This window comes from Hoplias malabaricus, chromosome 11 (assembly GCF_029633855.1).
Source record: "Hoplias malabaricus isolate fHopMal1 chromosome 11, fHopMal1.hap1, whole genome shotgun sequence".
NCBI classification, from domain to species: domain Eukaryota; kingdom Metazoa; phylum Chordata; class Actinopteri; order Characiformes; family Erythrinidae; genus Hoplias; species Hoplias malabaricus.
The window spans coordinates 39,053,704-39,071,974 of NC_089810.1; the positions used below are offsets into that span (position 1 = coordinate 39,053,704).

Here is an 18,271-nt window from a genome sequence, read left to right on the forward strand (position 1 = left end):
AGTCACCCGGAGGAAACCCACGCAGACACAGAGAGAACACACCACAGTCCTCACAGACAGTCACCCGGAGGAAACCCACGCAGACACAGAGAGAACACACCACTCTCCTCACAGACAGTCACCCGGAGGAAACCCACGCAGACACAGGGAGAACACACCACACTCCTCACAGATGGTCACCCGAAGGAAACCCACGCAGACACAGAGAGAACACACCACACTCCTCACAGACAGTCACCTGGAGGAAACCCACGCTGACACAGGGAGAACACACCACACTCCTCACAGCTAAAATGAATCATAATAAAAAAATCAACAACAATATTTATTAGAAACCTGGTTATGACTTTATAAGGAGTATAATTGCAGAGTATTGTCCATCATTGTTAACACCTAAAAAGTAAACAACAGAGCTTTGCAATGGTGATGTGTTATCATTGCGACAGTCACACAGACATAGTAATGTGTGTGTGTGTGTGTGTGTGTGTGTGTGTCCGATATAGCAGTACTGCTGTGGTTTTTATTTATATATGACACTGTCACTGACACTTCAGAAATGGTCCAAAGAAACTCTGTGGTCAGAAACTGACCATTGGTGAAGGTTAAGAGATGAGTAATACACCACTCTCTGTATTTCTGTGCACATTGAAGCCACTTTCACTTTACTGCCATTTTCCTGACATCCCTTCGAGTGGATTTATGTGAAAAGAAAATAAATCGTATTCCATAGTGTCTTCTATCATTTACCTGTTATAATTAAACAGGCTGTTATTGTTAATGTACATTTTAATTCTGATTGTCTAGCCCATACAAACACAGTGCATGTTTTAACATCCTTATAATATGACCAGGACTAACCTGCTCTACACTGATAAATATAAATATAGGTTTTGTGACATCACCTGGTGAACGGGGCGGCACGGTGGCGCAGCAGGTAGTGTCGCAGTCACAGCTCCAGGGACCTGGTTGTGGGTTCGAGTCCTGCTCCGGGTGACTGTCTGTGAGGAGTGTGGTGTGTTCTCCCTGTGTCTGCGTGGGTTTCCTCCGGGTGACTGTCTGTGAGGAGTGTGATGTGTTCTCCCTGTGTCTGCGTGGGTTTCCTCCAGGTGACTGTCTGTGAGGAGTGTGGTGTGTTCTCCCTGTGTCTGTGTGGGTTTCCTCCGGGTGACTGTCTGTGAGGAGTGTGGTGTGTTCTCCCAGTGTCTGCGTTTCCTCCGGTTTTCTCCCACGCTCCAAAAACACACGTTGGTAGGTGGATTGACAACTCAAAAGTGTCTGTAGGTGTGAGTGTGTGTGTTACTCTGTGAAGGACTGGCGCCCCCTTCAGGGTGTATTCCCTTGCCCAATGATTCCAGGTAGGCTCTGGACCCACCGTGACCCTGAACTGGATAAGGGTTACAGATAATGAATGCATGAATGTTATTTAAGGAATTGGAAGTTAATGGTATGTATTGAAACTGTAGCAAAATTTACAAAAACAAAAATTCTAAAAATATTGCTTAAACATCACTTATTCACTGCTCAGTTTACTCCCACCATTTCTATTAATGCGAGTAGTGAATGGAACTCAGTCAAATCAATATTTGTGTGCAATTAAAAGCTCATAACAAGCTCAACCAGCAGGCACAGCTTTTATTGGTTCAATATGTAGACATTCAGTTACAAACTGTGCCAATCTGTGACGATCATATGACAGGTACAGACCAGTGTGTGTACACTACATCGTCAAATGTTTGTGGAAACCTACTTATCCAATTTGTTTATTCCGTTTAGTTTCTGAAACCACTTCATCCTGTTCAGTGCGGCACTGGGTCCAGAGCCTCATCACAACAGGACTGTTCTACTGCTCCATGGCCTCGAAGGGCTTTATACCCCTCTAGCTCATGTGCACCTGCTTCAACGGGTGCCATATCATTTCTTGCTTTGCTGTGGAGAACCCGCGTGCGCTCTGTTGAATACCCGCGTCTATAATAGGTGCACGTTAACGTTGAGTTAGTCCAATTCACTAATTATAACAGGCGCCTGCATATGTTTAAATATGTAGTTTATATAAACGACTGACGTTACAGTTTGTAAAAGAGTGCTTAATTTTTGACATGGTGAATTTTAAGTCAGGTAGTCATGGCGACCACAGACTGGACTTACAGGCAATGTTTTTATTTTTATAAATTTACATTCTGAATAAATACTAAAAGATTATGCTAGATGCCAGCTGCCTGTAAGGATTTAGAATTTGCACCACTAAAATTTTTAAATATTTATCGTTAAAAATACGACAGAAGATAGACACTTTGCCTTTTTGAATTTTTTTTGGGGGCTTAGTTTAGTTTCAGCAGAGATGGCACAGAGCAATGATTACACCAGAGCCCAGACCTCATCATCACTGGATGTGCTTGGTTTTACCTCCAGGTTCCAGGATAAAATGAAAACTACAATAAAAACAAATGTCAGACTCGGATTGGAAATTTGAACAAAAATTTTTAATTTTGACGGGACATTAAGTGATTAAATTAAATTCCACTGCATTGCACTGAAATATCACTATGAACTCATTTTGCCAGCTGCCTGTAAGGATTTAGAATTTGCACGACTAAAATTCTTTAAATATTCATAGTTAAAAATACGACAGAAGATAGACACTTTGCCTTTTTGAAATTTTTTTGGGGGGCTTCCCAGTAAACAAGGAACGTCCCTGGACATTCAACATAGGTCTAAAAGTAGTCTGTCCGTCAATGGACGTCCAAAATCCAACTTAGTTAAGTGGTGACCAATCGATAACGTCAGTGGACGTCCAAAATGCGTTTTATACAAGTAATTTATTTCAGGACCAATTAATAACGTCGATGGACGTCCAAAATACGTCTAATAGTCGTCTTTTCAATGTCTGTGTTTGGACGTCTTTTCATCTTTCATTTTCAACCTTAAGAGAACGTTGATTAGACGGCAGTCATTACGTTATTTCAACGTTGAATCAACGGCTAAATGTTTACAGTGTTAGCTTAGTTTCAGCAATGATTACACGAGAGCCCAGACCTCATCATCACTGGATGTGCTTGGTTTTACCTCCAGGTTCTCTAGGATAGAATTAAAACTGCAATAAAAACAAATGTCAGACTCGGATTGGAAATTCAAACAAAAATTTTAATTTTGACGCGACATTAAGTGATGACATCAAATTCCACTGAAATATCAATATGAACTCATTTTGACTGGGACAGTGGTGATCAGATGTATTCTCAGGGAATGAACATTGAGTCAGAGCATGACTCAAAAGCAGCAGGGAGAGGAGCAGCTCGCCAATGCAAACACAGATGAATTCTTGATGTGTTCTCAAACAAGTAGTGACAGGCTCCATTCCACTGCGGAGACACATACAAACACACAGAGTGCATGCGTGCGTGCGCACACACACACACACACCTGTGACTTTAAGTATTTTTTATTATTATTATTAAACACCTGAACAGGCAGAAATAACAAAATTATGGCAGGTTTACAGAACCATAGAGGCGTAGGATTACCAGGTAAACGCTAGGGAAAAAAACACATGACGGTTATAAGTGAACTCAACACAGATTAAGACAACAGCAAAGCCCATTGTGGATAGGGCCGAGGTGAAAGGGGAGGAGCTATATACAGTGTGCTGGTCCCTGAAGAAATGGACACCTTGTGCCCAACAGCTTTTTCACATTTGTCTATGATAAACAGCCTCTATTTTGAAAAAACAAATAAAATAAAACAGTAGTACAACAGTTCCCTGATAGATTACAGACATCAATAATTATAGAAAATAAAATAACAGATTTTGCATTTACATTTAACGGGACCCATTTCAAATTTGCGTACACACACGCGGTAGGTCTACACATCAACAGGACAGTGCTGTAGTTCCCCACCGGTCGCTCGTCTAAAAGGAAGCCATTTCATTTACACAACCATAGAACATGCAGTACCTTCAAGAACTCAAAAACACAGCAGAACGTTTGAGGACGCAGCGTGTGAAGAGAATCAACCTTTAAACAGCACAGACTTGTCGAGCACAAACAAAAGCAAACACCCGTTTCCTTTTAAATGACAGAGTTCTGTTGTATGCACTGGAGAGCAGCTAGAAAACAACAACAGCATGTGACCAAAAGTTACTCACAATGAACAGCGAATGTTTAAGCACTGGCTGAAAATACAAAATGTACAAAAAGACATTGCCATGCAGCTCAGTGAACACAGAAGACTGTTAACTCCACTTATTTATTTATGTTAAATATTGCCTGCATGATTAAATAGATGTAAACAAGGTCCCCAAGTGGTCCGTTGTTAAACGCTCCGTTTTACAGAACCTTAGAGAGTAAGACTTGTTCTGTGAGAGTTAAAGGAACACAAAAAAATGTTTATATATTTTTTTTAAACCCAGATTTTCTGCTACTTTCCCCACTGTCAACATAAAACAACAATTAAGCCACTGTCTGTTAAGGGTAGTAAATAAAACACTCCTGGTTCCCATCACCACCGCTGTAATCGTCCATGCTTCTTATTCGTACTAAATCAACCATTTTACGTAAAAAATGTTACAACGCAGAGATATAGAAAAATAGCAGAGCTCTCCTTTAAACGTCCGCAGCCACACACCCACACTGTATATCGTTTATAAACATATCAAATAAGCGCAAGAAATGCAGGTCCTGTTTTCAGGACGCCAGTTAAGCCTATTGCTAGGTTTAGAGGTGGAAAAAAAAAATAAATAATAAGAATCCAGCTGAGAGGATATCATTGATCTCAAAAGTCACGTGACCCTGTCAGAGAGAGAGAGTGAGCACTACTTTTTTGGCTGAGTTTATTACGTGATCCAAAGAGAACTCCACAGATTATGACCCTCAAAGGGTATGAAGCAGTCCAGTGTCGGTGATCGTGTTCGTCCCTTGTCGATGATGTTCAGGGCGGTTGCCTGGCATCCACATTCGTCTCTAAGAGCCGTCTCCTCAGGCACATAAGCCGTCAGTGCCTCGGCAGAACGGTGTGATGAGATCAGTTTTCAGAGAGAACTCTCGCAGTAGTTTGTGCAGGCACTTGTTTATTTTCAGCACGTCACGGCCATTGATGCTGTCTGTCTTTTTCCCCAGAAATTGATTGAGTGGTTTCACCCTTACAGTGATTGTCTTAGGCAGTGGTTGGAGCTATGCTCAACTTTGCCTTGCTCACAGAGTCCTCAGGAGTGGGTGATGCAGCGCTATCGACCCTCATTTCGGACTCTTCCTCTTTCAGAGTTTCAAACATGTCCGTGTTAGCCTCTGTGGGGGTTTGCACCAAAGCAGATTGATCGTCTTCCAGTTTGACTGTAAGGTTACTGTAGTCGACTGAGGAGCTGTAAACTCCAGCAGAGGCCTGTGCGACGCCGTGTGCTTTTTTCAAGTGCTTCTCCAGGGTAGCGTACACAGTGAAGGGCACGGAGCACAGCTGACACTGGAACGGTGCTCTGGAGCCTCGAGCGCCGTGTGTTTTCATGTGGCGGGTGAGCTTGCTGCTCTGGGCGCAGGCGTAGCTGCATAAGCCACAGCGGTAAGGCCTTTCTCCAGTGTGGCTCCTTCTGTGCACTGTCAGGTTGCTACTGTTGCGAAACCTCTTTCCACAAAACTCGCAGGCTTCTTCTCTTTTCTTCCTCCCTGCTCCGTTGCTGACCGGCCTTCTTTCGTGGTCTTGCTGCCACTCCTGGACCTCTGCTTCCACCTCTGCTTCTCTTTCGTTCTCTCGTTCTGGGCGTTTTGGTGTGCAGTTCCCGCTGGCGATGCCGCTCTCTCCACTGCCACCAGTTTCTCCGCTCTCCACAGAACCCTCTGAAGGGCTGGAATAAGGTGAAGTTTGTTGGGGCTCACTCTGCGGTTCATCGTCGTGTCCAGCTTCCGTCTGGGGCTGAAAGAACCTCAGCAGACCACGGCCTGCGGTTCCGGACTGAGAGGACAGCAGCATTAGACCCGTACCTGCTACAGTGTGCTTGCTGAGATCGAGTTCTGCTCCATGGCTCCCCAAACTGACCGCAGAACCGTCTACAGCAACCTGCTGAGACAAGGTCTGTAAGCTTTTGACCTGGTCTGCGGAGGAGGCTTGCCGGTGGCTCCTCATGTGCCGCGCCAGCTCGCCGCTGTGAGAAAAGGTGAGCTGGCACATGCCGCAGTGGTAAGGCCTCTCGCAGGCATGTGTGCGACGGTGCGCGGACAGACTGCGGCTCGACTGGAAACTTTGACTGCAGACCTCGCAGGAGTAGGCCCCTGAGAGAGAGAGAGAGGGCGTGGAGTGAGGGAAAGGCGAAGCCGCAGGAGGAGACGGCGACGGGGAGGGGACGACCCCTCCGTTACCACAGCTGACCTCGGCTAGCCTCTGCAGACACATGGAGAAGTTCAGAGCCTGAAGGTCCTGCCCCACTGGAGGGGGAGCGGAGGGGTGGTGGGGGCGAGGTAAACGTTTAGAGGTGGTGTTGAAGGCGGAGGCCAGAGTGGCTCCCAAGTGACGAGGGTCCATTGTGGCTGCTGGTTTTGAAGTCTCGAGGGCATGAGGGCCGTCCACTTGATAGAGGCTCATGGAGTGTGTGTGCTGGGCGTGCTGGAGGAGAGCCCATGCGGTAGGTAACACACACTCACACACCCGGCAGGTAAAATTGGATGGCTCATCTGCAGGAGAGAGAGAGAGAGAGAGAGAGAGAGAAAGAGAGAGGAGATAGAAGAGAGAGAGAAAGAGAGAGAGAAAGAGAGAGGAGAGAGAAGAGAGAGAGAAAGAGAGAGAGAGAGAGAGAGAGAGAGAGAGAGAGAGAGAGAGAAAGAGAGAGACCAGATTACAATCGAAGATAAATGCATGGTAGGGTTGGGATCTGGACTAAGGTTAGGAACAATTGAAAGGTTTGGAGAAGGAGCTGCTCCAAACACGTGATCAGGGTTAGTGTTAAAAACAACACAACAGCAGCAGTGGGTAAGAGGGGGGCCCTTGTGTTTGAATACAATCAAATCCTCATTTTCACACACACACACACACTGACAACCACACACACAGGTAACATAGAAGAAAAATGACAAAGCGAAATGCAAAGCAGAGGCCACCCGAACAGGCATGGCTGGTCCAGTAAGGAAATATCATCCCTCAGTGCCTAAGGTCATTTGTGAGAACTCACAGAGATAACCAGCGAGAGACAGTTCTCAGGATCGTAGCAGCGTGAAAATGAAAGGCCCATAATTCACAGAACGTCTCATCAGGACGAAAACAGGTTCGACGGCAAACGCTAAACTAGGCCACTCTGCAAAAGCTTGTGGATCTGCGCAGTGCAGAGTAGTGTGTGTTTAACAGAAAATCAGCTGCACACACTTTATCAATCACACGCTGAAAGAGCAGCATGGGCTTCCTGCCTGAGTCAACTCACCGAGGTGTGTTCGAGGCAAAAGTAAAGACACGGACAAAGACAGAAGCCGCAGCGCAAACAGTGAGGACCGAAGACATTTTTCAAAAATATGGCTAGTTTGTCTCTCTTTTTTTTTTTCCGAGAGCCACTCACCAATTAAGTGGCAAATTGCTAATTAGCGGAACGGGGGAAAACGAAGGCTTTATGCAAATGACGCCTGAGTCAGCCTCCTTGATAAATGGGGCCTCTCTGCATAAATCAAAATAGGAAAGAGGATCCCAAAAAACTGAAGGGAGAAGGCATTTCATTTCATTTTTTTTTTCTCTCTGCCAAAGGGCTCAGGGGCTGAATGGTATAAGCCTCTTTCATGTCTCCTCAAGTCAAAATCCTTCTGTATTTTATTGGGAGAAGGGGGTGGGGGTGAAGGAATAGAAGATTAAAAAGTGTCTCTGCCTTTTCCCCTCCGTCTAAGGCTCGAGGCGTGGAGAGGAGCACATCTTAAAGGAGAAGACGTGCCTTTGAGCCTCTGGGAACGAGGTTAAAAGGAGGAGTGAGAGGGAAATAAGTTGAACTTGGGAACAAAGCGCAAAAGGGAAGAAGCCCTACATGTCACGAAAACAACGACCGTAAAAATCATCATCATCAACGTCGTCATCGTCTTCTTTAGGAGGTGCATCTTCAGCTATCCCCCCTTCTGCCTCCAAATCTATCCCTCGGGTGCAGGAGGCTGGTGGGGTGCAGGGGGGTGCTTTTGTCTCGGGGTTCTGGAGTGAAACACAATACTCAGCCCATCTCACTGTGTGTGTGTGTGTGTGTGTGTGTGTGTGTGTGTACGTGTCTACCCTCTCTCTCCCTCACTCCCCCCCTCTTTCTTTCTTCCTCTTCCCCCTCACTCTTTTTTTTTTTGTAAGGATTCCCATTTGGCCCAGGGTAGCACTTGCATATTAAGCAGAAGCAATAACTGCTAATTAAAAATGCAGATTGGCTGGGAGCTCTAACGAGCAGCAGGCAGAATCTTCTCTCCCTAGGGAGCAGAGAAAAAGAGAAGGAGAGAAGAGGGGAGAAAGAGAGAGAGAGGGGGAGAGAGAGAGAGAGGAAAAGGCAAGGATAATGAAGAGCACAAATATGAAGGAGAAATGAGGAGATACGGTACCAATGTGTGGTGAGTGATAGTGCAATGCATCATACAGAGAGAGAGAGAGACAGAAAGAGAAAGAGAGAGACAGAGAGACAGAAAGAGAGAGACAGAGAGACAGAAAGAGAGAGAGAGAGACAGAGACAGAAAGAGAGAGAGAGAGAAAGAGAGGAGAGACATGAGAGAATAAGAGAGGGAGAGACAGAAAGAGAAAGAGACAGGAGACACAGAAAGAGAGAGAGACAGAAAGAGACCGAGAGAAGGTGAGAGAGAAAGAAAGAGAGGGAAAGAGAGAGAAAGAGCGCGAAAGAGAGAAATCAAACACTCACACTTGACCAAAGGCCACTGAACTGCTGTGGGGTAACTGACTTTTCACAGAGTGACTCAAAGTAAAAAAGCAAATGAGGCGAGTCCTGTCCCTCACCCATCCGCTCCCTCACACCGTCATACGCTCGCTCTCATGAGCACCGTCCCTGACTCTCGCCAAGTTAAACTGACTCAAGTCTGAACTCTACATCCTCTGCTAATACTGTCCTGTGCACTATGGGTTTAACAGAAGGCTGCAACATGCAAATGAGACTTCTAACCAAGCGCTTGGTGACGATTACAGTGCGGTGTCCACATCCTGTCCGACCTCATGCTCCAGTTAGGTCTTCGTGAAATCAAAGGAATCCAAAACTGCTCAGACACCGGTGTTCGGACAGAGCATTAAGACACAGAGCAGAGAAGCCTCAAAAGAACCTCAACATGATGCAAGGCTTGGATTTATATCTGTATTCAAGTCAAGAACCAGGCAGGAACTTGCATTATTTTGAGTCTGTAGGCAGATGAACAAAAGACACTGCATTAGTTTTAAATACAGTGTGATGGACGTTTGCATTTGCATTGTACTCTTTGTAAACCTTACTACCACCACCACTACCACTACTACTACTACAATTACTCATTTCTGTGATATGGTTTAGTATCATAAACATCATCTCACACACACACACGGTACGTTCTTATTAAACCAAAAGACGAAGGCCTGAACCCCTGAGAGCAGAGAGATGTGGACAGAAGAAAGACGAGTGTTTGTCCCTTGAGCTCCACACAAAGGAAGGAAGTGCAAACATGTGCGTGTCAGAGTGTACATGTGCGTGTGCAGAAGATAATGATCAGTCATAACCACCCCGGCCCTCTATGAATAATAAACTGTCATATTTGCTTGGCTTAACCCTTAGTGAAGTGTTAAAGTAGATCTGGGTTCTGGCGGGCTTCGGGCGGCTGGTTCTGGGACACAGAGAGTTGGGAGGAAGCGCTGGGGTCACAGTTCAGTCGTTCAGACAAATAAAGACAGTGGCCCCTGACAGATTACTGTAACAGAGCAGACAAAAAAAAAAAAAAAAACAGAGCCTTTGTCTCTTACTGGCGTGGCATTGCACCCTCAACGTCTCGGGACCCTTCAGTTATGAAACACACTGATTTCACGCACCTGCTTTTGACTCCAGGCTTTTACTGCACCTATTCCCCTGGCGGTGTACATGACGGACGGATATTTATATTAATATTTATATTAAATGAGCAGGGCCGAGACCAATGTACTCGCCCCAACGTCGGTATATTTACGTACAAATAAAAAACAGAAGACTTGGTTAACTGTAAATGTGGATTAAAAAGTTATTTGAAAGCTCTTGCATCACATAAAACCACCTGAACAGTGTGAACTACATCCAAATTAAACCAATCGTTACAGACCTTCTCTCCACCAAGTTGCTGTTTGTTTGAGTTTGAGTAGAAGTCAGTTTGTGTTCTACATTTGGATCAACTGCGATTATATTATAATTTCGTCCGCATTTTTACGTTCAGTTCAATTAAAAACCCTGTGTGTTAGAACAGATTCACAAAGACCCGTGAGTGTGGGAAGCTTCTATATTGTAGTAGGAGTCATCTCCACGCTCATCCACTGTCTGCCACACAGTATCATCTGTTATACAGTATCACAACATTGTCTTTGGAATAGTGATTAGTTTTGTAACAAATATACAGTGCTTTATTTAAATTTTGGTGGATTCTGGGGATCGCTCGATAAATCGAGGTGTTGCGCTGCAAAGTAGAAGGCTGCAGATCAAACGCCACAGAGTGATTTACCCCTTGAACACTGTAATGGAGAGGAAACCATTAATGACGGTGGGAGATAAGGCCTTATTAGCAGCAGTCGTCTAATGACATTTGCTTATCATAAAAACACCAATGTGCAAATTACTGTAAAAGCTAAACCCGGGGGAGAGATTGATCTAATTTCTGTGATCGAGTACCCAGAATACAGTTGTTTCAAATGTGATAACCGCCATTCGTTCATTTACAGTAACCACTTCATACAGAATGTGTCCAGAGCCGGGAAGCGTCGGGATTAAAGACGGGGAACGCACCATCACAGGGCATCACTTACTCAACCAGTTACTTGTACGCCCAAAACTGGGGATGACTGTGCCTTGCTAATCCCTCTACCTCTTTTTGGGGTTGTGTTAAGAAAACCGGAGTTCCTAGAAGTACACGGGACACTAAGGATCGTGGCAGTGCCACCGTGACATCAGTGATGAATTCAGGTTTGATAGAAAACTGGACAGGACTCATTTAAATTGTCAAAATATATTTCGTTCACTTTTACTGCTAGAACCAAATATTACGTGGAATTAAAAAGCTGTTACAGCAGACTACGGGAGGGCAAGTTCCTCACTTTCTCCACTGTGGGTTTCCCAGAGAGAGAGAGAGAGAGAGAGTGACATAGCTCTGTGATTGGAGTGCGTGACTCATACAGGACAGAAGGAAACAAATTTACCAGAAGGTGCAAAACCTGTTGCCCAACATCTGGCTATTGGCAAAAGAGGAAAATTCAAACGATTCAGCTTCCTTAGATTCCGGCATATTTTAGATTTTTTTTCCCCCTCAATGAAAACTATATTTCAAATATTTCAAATACAGTGATCCCTCGTTTTTGGCGGGGGATGCGTTCCAAGAACACCCACGAAAAAAGATATTTTTTTATGTATTTAACGAGTATTTGGACTTTTAAAACCCTCCCTGTGCTGATAACAACCCACCCTTTGCATTAAACAGTCTTCTATAATGTTTTTCAGCTGGAACTACATGTGATATCCTCCCTGTTTCTTTAATAGAGAAATTCCTAAGCTGTAGCGCAGCAGGTAGTGTCGCAGTCACACCGCTCCAGGGACCTGGAGGTTGTGGGTTCGATTCCCGCTCTGGGTGACTGTCTGTGAGGAGTGTGGTGTGTTCTCTCTGTGTCTGCGTGGGTTTCCTCCGGGTGCTCCGGTTTCCTCCCACAGTCCAAAAACACATGTTGGTAGGTGGATTGGCGACTCAAAAGTGTCCGTAGGTGTGAGTGAACCTGTGAGTGTGTGTTGCCCTGTGAAGGACTGGCGCCCCCTCCAGGGTGTATTCCTACCTTGCACCCAATGATTCCAGGTAGGCTCTGGAACCACTGCGACCCTGAACTGGATAAGGGTTACAGACAATGAATGAATGAATGAATGATTTATCGTAAGTAAATTTCACTCGGATGTGCACATGAACAATACATGTACTGTACGTAAGAAATACTTACGATTTTCCCTCAATATCCACGATATAGCGGCCATAAGCCCCCTTGAAAAACCCGCGAAGTAACGAATCCGCGAAAGATGAACCACGACATTAAGAAATGGGGGAAACGGATGTTTGGATCGGACTGATATTTATTAATAATGTTTCTCTGTGAATATATTATACTCAAGAAGAGCAGAACATTTAAGTGACGCTGGGGTACTCTATGTAACTGCTATTTATTAATTTAACTGCACTGATGCTTGATCGAATGTCCATATTCACACTTCACATGTCAGATATCAGCACGATTACCATATCACTGCATCCTAATGATTGCCAAAAGTGGATCAAATGAGAAACTAAAACTGCAGGATATAAGCCCTTTAAAGTCCAGGCGAGTGTTCGGAGAGTTCAGAGAGCTGAGGTGAAGTCCAGGTTCTCCGAGCACTGCCTGAGAGTGTGGCGTGGGATGGGGTGAGGGTGTTTGTGTGTGTGCACAGCGCTCTGGGAGTTGAGCTGTTGCGTGGCCTGAATGTACTGTGTTTACCTGGACATCACACCTCAGAGAATAAACCAAGGAGCTGCTCAGGTGTGTCTTTCTCATCACCCCCAGGGTGTAAGGGCGTGTGTGTGTGTGTGTGTGTGTGTGTGTGTGTGAGGCTGTAACTGAACTGAGTATCCCTTCCACACAATTAGTGCCAACGTCTCTAACTCACAAAAGGCCTCAGTGCCGCAGCAACGGCGGCCTAATGAGACAGACTGGGGGCAAGTTGATTAAACGAGTGGATGACAATAAAAGAATGACACTAATTAGCACCCAGTGCCTTCTCACCTGCTCGATTAGCCTCCGCCTTCACACCTGGCTCTTCCTCCCACTGCCTGTCCGTCATCCTCCTCAGCTCCACGTATCCCGCCTCCACCTGGCTGTCTGGGCCACGTCTAAGCGTGCGATTGGCCGGGGACTGAGGGGTGTGGCTTAGGAGGCCCGCTCTCACACTGCTGCATCCTCCCTGTTTGTGTTGGATAAATGTGAGGATGTCAGCCAGGGGAAAAGCCTGACCACATTGACCGCAGGTCAACAGGTCACTGCCTCCGACTGTGGGTGGAGTTACATGGTCAGGAGGTGGGGAGGCGTCGGAGGTCACACTGGCCTCTGGGGCATCTGGAGAGAGAGAGAGAAAATGAGCCTTTTATGAGGGCATGTTTACGAAAACAATACTTAGGCTATTCGCTGTCTGAAGAAAACTGGGATACATCTCCAAGGAACATTCTGGATCGTTTCGCTGCCAGACCGGTAGAACTTTTAACTTTTAAATAAAAATTAATGGTACTGTGTAGACAGACACTGGTAGCACTTTAAATGTTTGGCTAAATAAAGACCCTTCTCAGTTCCCTCTTCTTAAAACAGTCGTGCATGTGCCCTGTAACATTGTAAACGTACATCGTATATGTATCAACTCCGTGACCAGTTTCTAGCACCACCAGCTCGTACTGGTGTTTAGTTCACCAAAACACACCAAGACGAATACACGGGTCCACCTTGTTTTAGGCTGTAGAGCTGTAGAACAATGCTCTGTGCAGAGATGGTGCACCATTTAATAATACTGGGATGCAACGGAGATTCAACACTGTTCATCCAACATCAGGACCTGACCTCACTGGCCGAATACATCCAAATCCTCAGAGTAACACTGAACACTTAGAGTGAAGCCTTCCAAGAAGAGAAGGGATGGGGTTGGTGGGCTCTTAACTCTCGATTAATAATTTATATTAAACACTAAAGTCAAGAAAACGAAAAAAAACCAAATAATTTCCAACACGCACTTGTTAAGCAAACATCTGACTGCCTTCTGAGAACTATTCACCGCTGTCACTTCACACGTCCCTGTCCCCTGAAGCTCCGAGTGACCAACCCAACCGGCTTTCAAACTGCTCTCAACTGGCCTGTTTTCTTGTTTGTCTCTTCCTTTGATGAAGCGTTACTTTCGCTTCTCTGCAGGCGCTCTGCACTCTGGCTCATCCGCCACCTTCAGCCAGCCACGGTTCTGGTCAGCAGACACTGACCACTTCCTGTGTCTCTCTGCCACTCGTCCTGCTTCACACAGGAAGTGCTCAGCTTGGCTGCTGCATTCACCGGCGACGCACTCGCCAACCACTCCAGCGCACTGATACAGCAGCAGGCCCAACGCTCGTCACCTCTCACTCACACCCTCTCACGCAGCCCTCGCTTTTCACCAAAAGGTGGCTTTCGCACCACAATAAATACATAAATAAATAAATAAAGTGAACGAATGAATTAATTAAACAATGCTGTGAACTCAAACTGTGGCAGATTAGAATCAGAAGAAGTCAGTTCAGTCAAAAACAAGCATGTGCAAAAACAACAAAAAGAACAAACACAGCAGGAGCTGGAACATTATTCTGATATTTTGCCCTAGCTTTTTTTGTTTGTTTTTTCCCCACCAAATTAGAGGAAGGGGCAATATTTAGATAACATTTTGACCATAAACTCACAGCCTCAAAGTTGATGTGATGCTCCACTGACAGCGCCTCTGTCATTGCTACTCTGTGGTCAGCGATGCAGAAACTGCACTATGTAACTTTTGGAGCTTTTGATTTCATTAAAGTGCTGTAAAAAATAACACCACCATGAGCCAAAAACCCAAGTCTTACTTAGTGTTTCTTTAACAACACACAATACATCCCTTTTCTTGTTAATTTTCTGGTCTCATCGACTCTTTCATCTACAGACGATGCAGCCTTAGTCACTATTATTAAGCTTTTTTTCTGCATTTGCAAATACCATACGTGACTGACCCCCTCAGCCTTGTTGTGGATGCACAGCTGAAAGAATTCAGCACTTTCAGTCACTTTACAAGATAACGGTTCACTAGAAACGCCCTAGAAAGTCTCAGACCAATTTTACCAGCATCACTTAGTAAGATAAACGCTTTTATCTACAGTACTTGTAGTGTTTAACTAGCATACAAACGTTACCTGAAGTGTGTATCCACCACCCAGATAAAACACCACAAAAATCAGAGGCCCCCCCTTTTTTTTTTTTTTTTTTTTAAAAACAGAAGCTGTCAGGCAGATGTTTAACTCCTGCCCTTTGGGCTGCCTGCTGTGGTCAGGGCTCCTGAAGCCTGGACTGGATCACCTGCCCGGGCAGCTGCATGTCCGGACAGTGCCCAGAGAAGTGAGCGCTCTCTCAGAAAAATGCCACCTTTCCTGTTTGTGCTGCACAGACAGGCACAAGGTGCGGCTGTGGCCTCTGAAAACCACCTCAGCGAGGCTGCCCTCACTTTAGGGGAAAGACAGAGAAAAGAGAAAAACATCAGCCCATTTCCTGACTATGAGAAAAACTTCATCTGAATCATCTGAAGAGACCTACAGCAGGGCTGTCCCACATGTGGCTCGTGAAGATATCGTGTGGCGCCCTCCAAGAACGCAGGGCTGATAAATGTGGGGTACCCTTTGCATAAAAATTTCTGGCCTTTTCAGTTTGATTGTGATGTCACAGCAATTAAATGTTTGGTTGCTTCTGATTGGTCAAACACATTTCAAGTCAGTCTAGGAGTTGTTATGTACTTGTATTTAATTGCATTTAATCACCCAACTGTAACTTGCTGATGATGATTTAGACCACAATAAAATCTGCAGTTTAAATAAAGCACTCTTGAAAACTGTGGTTACGGTATAAAAACAGAAAGTTAACATATTCCCATTCCCTTATCCAAAAGATATGATTTTAAAAGTTTATAAGTGTCCGAGTTTATTCCAACACCATCAAAAATCAACCAGTTTATCGTTTCATTTTGGTTGATTAAGAAATGTATTTTTTACAGTAATAATAATAATCATAAATTAATAATTGGTGTACTATTTAAACACGTTTAATATAACGTTAAAACAAAGTTGATTTTTAAACTTTGGTCTATAATTTACCAATCTTTCTTTAAATAGTCCAAACTGACATAGTGTACTTTCTTAATTAGGGCCTTAATTTTGATTGCTTGTGCGCCCTATTTAGCAGCAAACTGCCATTTGGGGTTCACCACCTCCCCTTCTTGTGGTGCTTCAAATTTCCCTTTTTACCCCCCCCCTTCTTTTTTGTTTGACAAGCCGTAGCTGTCTATTGGGGTCTTTCCGCCAGTTAAAGGTAGAATACACACATTTCTCTGCATCTTAGAACATACAGTAGCACAAAAGGAATGGCCACCACAACACTGTTTAAAAAAAAAAAAGACAGACAGATGAGGGGAAGATTCAATAAGGAAGTAGGCAAAGCTAACACGCTGTGCTGGGTATTATTTCCCACTGAGGGAAAGTGACCGACGTAAACTGACAAAATGAATAATAAAAACAACAACAACAAACAAACAAACAAACAAAAAAACAACAATAACAACAAAAACAACCTACAATGCTAGTCACAGAAGTAAAGAAGACACCCCCACACCAACTCAGCACGTGTAAGCAGTATCTGTTGACTTCACAATTAGCTCATTTTCCCTAATTTCCTCTCACTTTTCACAACCTGTCAAGTTACTGCTAACACACATATGTACAGAAATGTCTCATCCAAGACCCTGCTCACTGTCTAGAAAAACACCGAGGACAATAAACCACACTGAAGCCCGGGTTTCATAGTTGAGAAGCTGTTGGTTTTTTTCAGGTTACCTTGGATGACGCTCAGGTGTTGTGGTCTGCTGCCGAGTTTGCGCCTGGACATGCTGAGCTTTGCGCCTTTTAATGTGGTGTATCCGCCGTTTTGGGTCACTTTTACAGCTCTGAAGAACCGAAGGCTAAGCTTAAAAGTCACACCGTGTCATAAGACACACAGAAATAAGTCTCAACCGCCTGCTTTCTCCTCCTCCTCCGAGGGTTATTGCTCTCTGTCCAGCAGTCAGTCAGTTGTTCAAGTTCACACTAGCGCCGCTGTAGTGTTGAGGGGCGGGGGCAAGCGCGAGTGGGCGTGGCCTCTAATTCATATGCACCACAAGCCACGCCCACTCGTCGCCCTCAAATTGATGTGGAGTCTCATTGATTCCGAACGGTTATCGGTTCCTCTCCAAATACCGTCCCAAAACACGGCATATGTGAACATTAATGCATCTGAGCGTTCGTTTTAAACAAGAAAGCGACGTTTTGTGTTTGTTCTGACTCGCACTCGGCTGCAGAGACGCCAGTAAATTGTTGCTGGCTGAAGGATGTGGGTAAGGAGGAAGTGGGTTTATCGAGGTCGCCTCTCACAGGTGTTTGTGCTGTCCGCCGTTTGATTTCGAAACCAAACTCTTTTCTTGGCCCCTTTTTCTTTTCTGTACTTTTACATTTGGAACTGTAAAAAAATACAGTTGCTGTGCTGAAGTCTTCACATCCAAACAAACATTTCACATAAATTACTATAACCCCAGGCTGAACTGCGCCATCTGGTGGGAAAGATTAAGCAAAAGCCAGCAGTTGTACACTTTTGATGAACTTCTGAGATCTGTGTTATATTTGAGCTTAGATTAAGAGTTTCCCAGGGACACTGACATTTGGTCAAACGTTAGGCAATGCTCTACTCTAAGGGACTGTGTCCAAAAGTAGTCACACACCCTTCTATGTTAGCACAAAACACATTTTTCATGAAGGTGCATCCAGCAGAATAGATGGTTCTACAAAAGAGCAGGCTTTCTTCACCAATGGGCTGCGAAGCACACGCTGGTGGCTCTGGGGTTTGGGTTGTAATGGGATGGTGCTGTGTATTTATGTCCCAAAAATCAATGACAACTGTTGACTCAATGTTTTCAAATTGTGAGAAATATATTTATGACAACAGCAGGTGCACTTATCTAAAACAACCCATGAAAGGGCCTTCTTTTCTACCCAAGGAAGGCATTCTAGCTAGTACCAAGAACTTAGAAATCAAAATAATCATCCTGGCTTTGCAACAGCGGTGCATCTATGAAGAGAAAATACAAAAAAACATCCTGTGGGTTTTCCTGTTTTCTAGAGATACCACATTGCACTTTAACATGGAAATAGTTGAAAAACCCTACTCTAGGTTGTCCAGTACGAGCCTTAGACAAGTCAGGCGTCAGCTACACACTGTCCCCTCGAACTGGGCTGTGAAGTTCTCCTGCCTTCAATCAAATTCTCACAGCAATGCTCAGAAATCTAGCCTTCCTAGA

The 18,271-nt window shown here is 44.6% G+C and overlaps 1 protein-coding gene across 1 annotated transcript; it reads right to left on the reverse strand.

The window, feature by feature from the left end:
* Positions 1-2,561: 2,561 nt before the first annotated feature.
* znf296 (zinc finger protein 296) lies at positions 2,562-17,109 on the reverse strand. The gene is made up of 3 exons (XM_066685694.1): positions 16,779-17,109; positions 12,928-13,257; positions 2,562-6,656 (listed from the first exon to the last, which is right to left on the reverse strand). The coding sequence occupies exons 1-3, from the start codon at positions 16,828-16,830 to the stop codon at positions 5,152-5,154; spliced, it is 1,887 nt and encodes a 628-aa protein (XP_066541791.1). The 5' UTR covers positions 16,831-17,109; the 3' UTR covers positions 2,562-5,151.
* Positions 17,110-18,271: the final 1,162 nt, after the last annotated feature.

Excerpts from the sequence above, each read along its gene's own strand:
- znf296 (XM_066685694.1), bottom strand. The coding sequence starts at position 16,830 with ATGTCCAGGCGCAAACTCGGCAGCAGACCACAACACCTGAGCGTCATC. Across the intron at positions 13,258-16,778 it reads ACACCTGAGCGTCATCCAAG|ATGCCCCAGAGGCCAGTGTG; the intron begins GTAACCTGAAAA and ends CTCTCTCTCCAG. Across the intron at positions 6,657-12,927 it reads GGCGGAGGCTAATCGAGCAG|ATGAGCCATCCAATTTTACC; the intron begins GTGAGAAGGCAC and ends TCTCTCCTGCAG.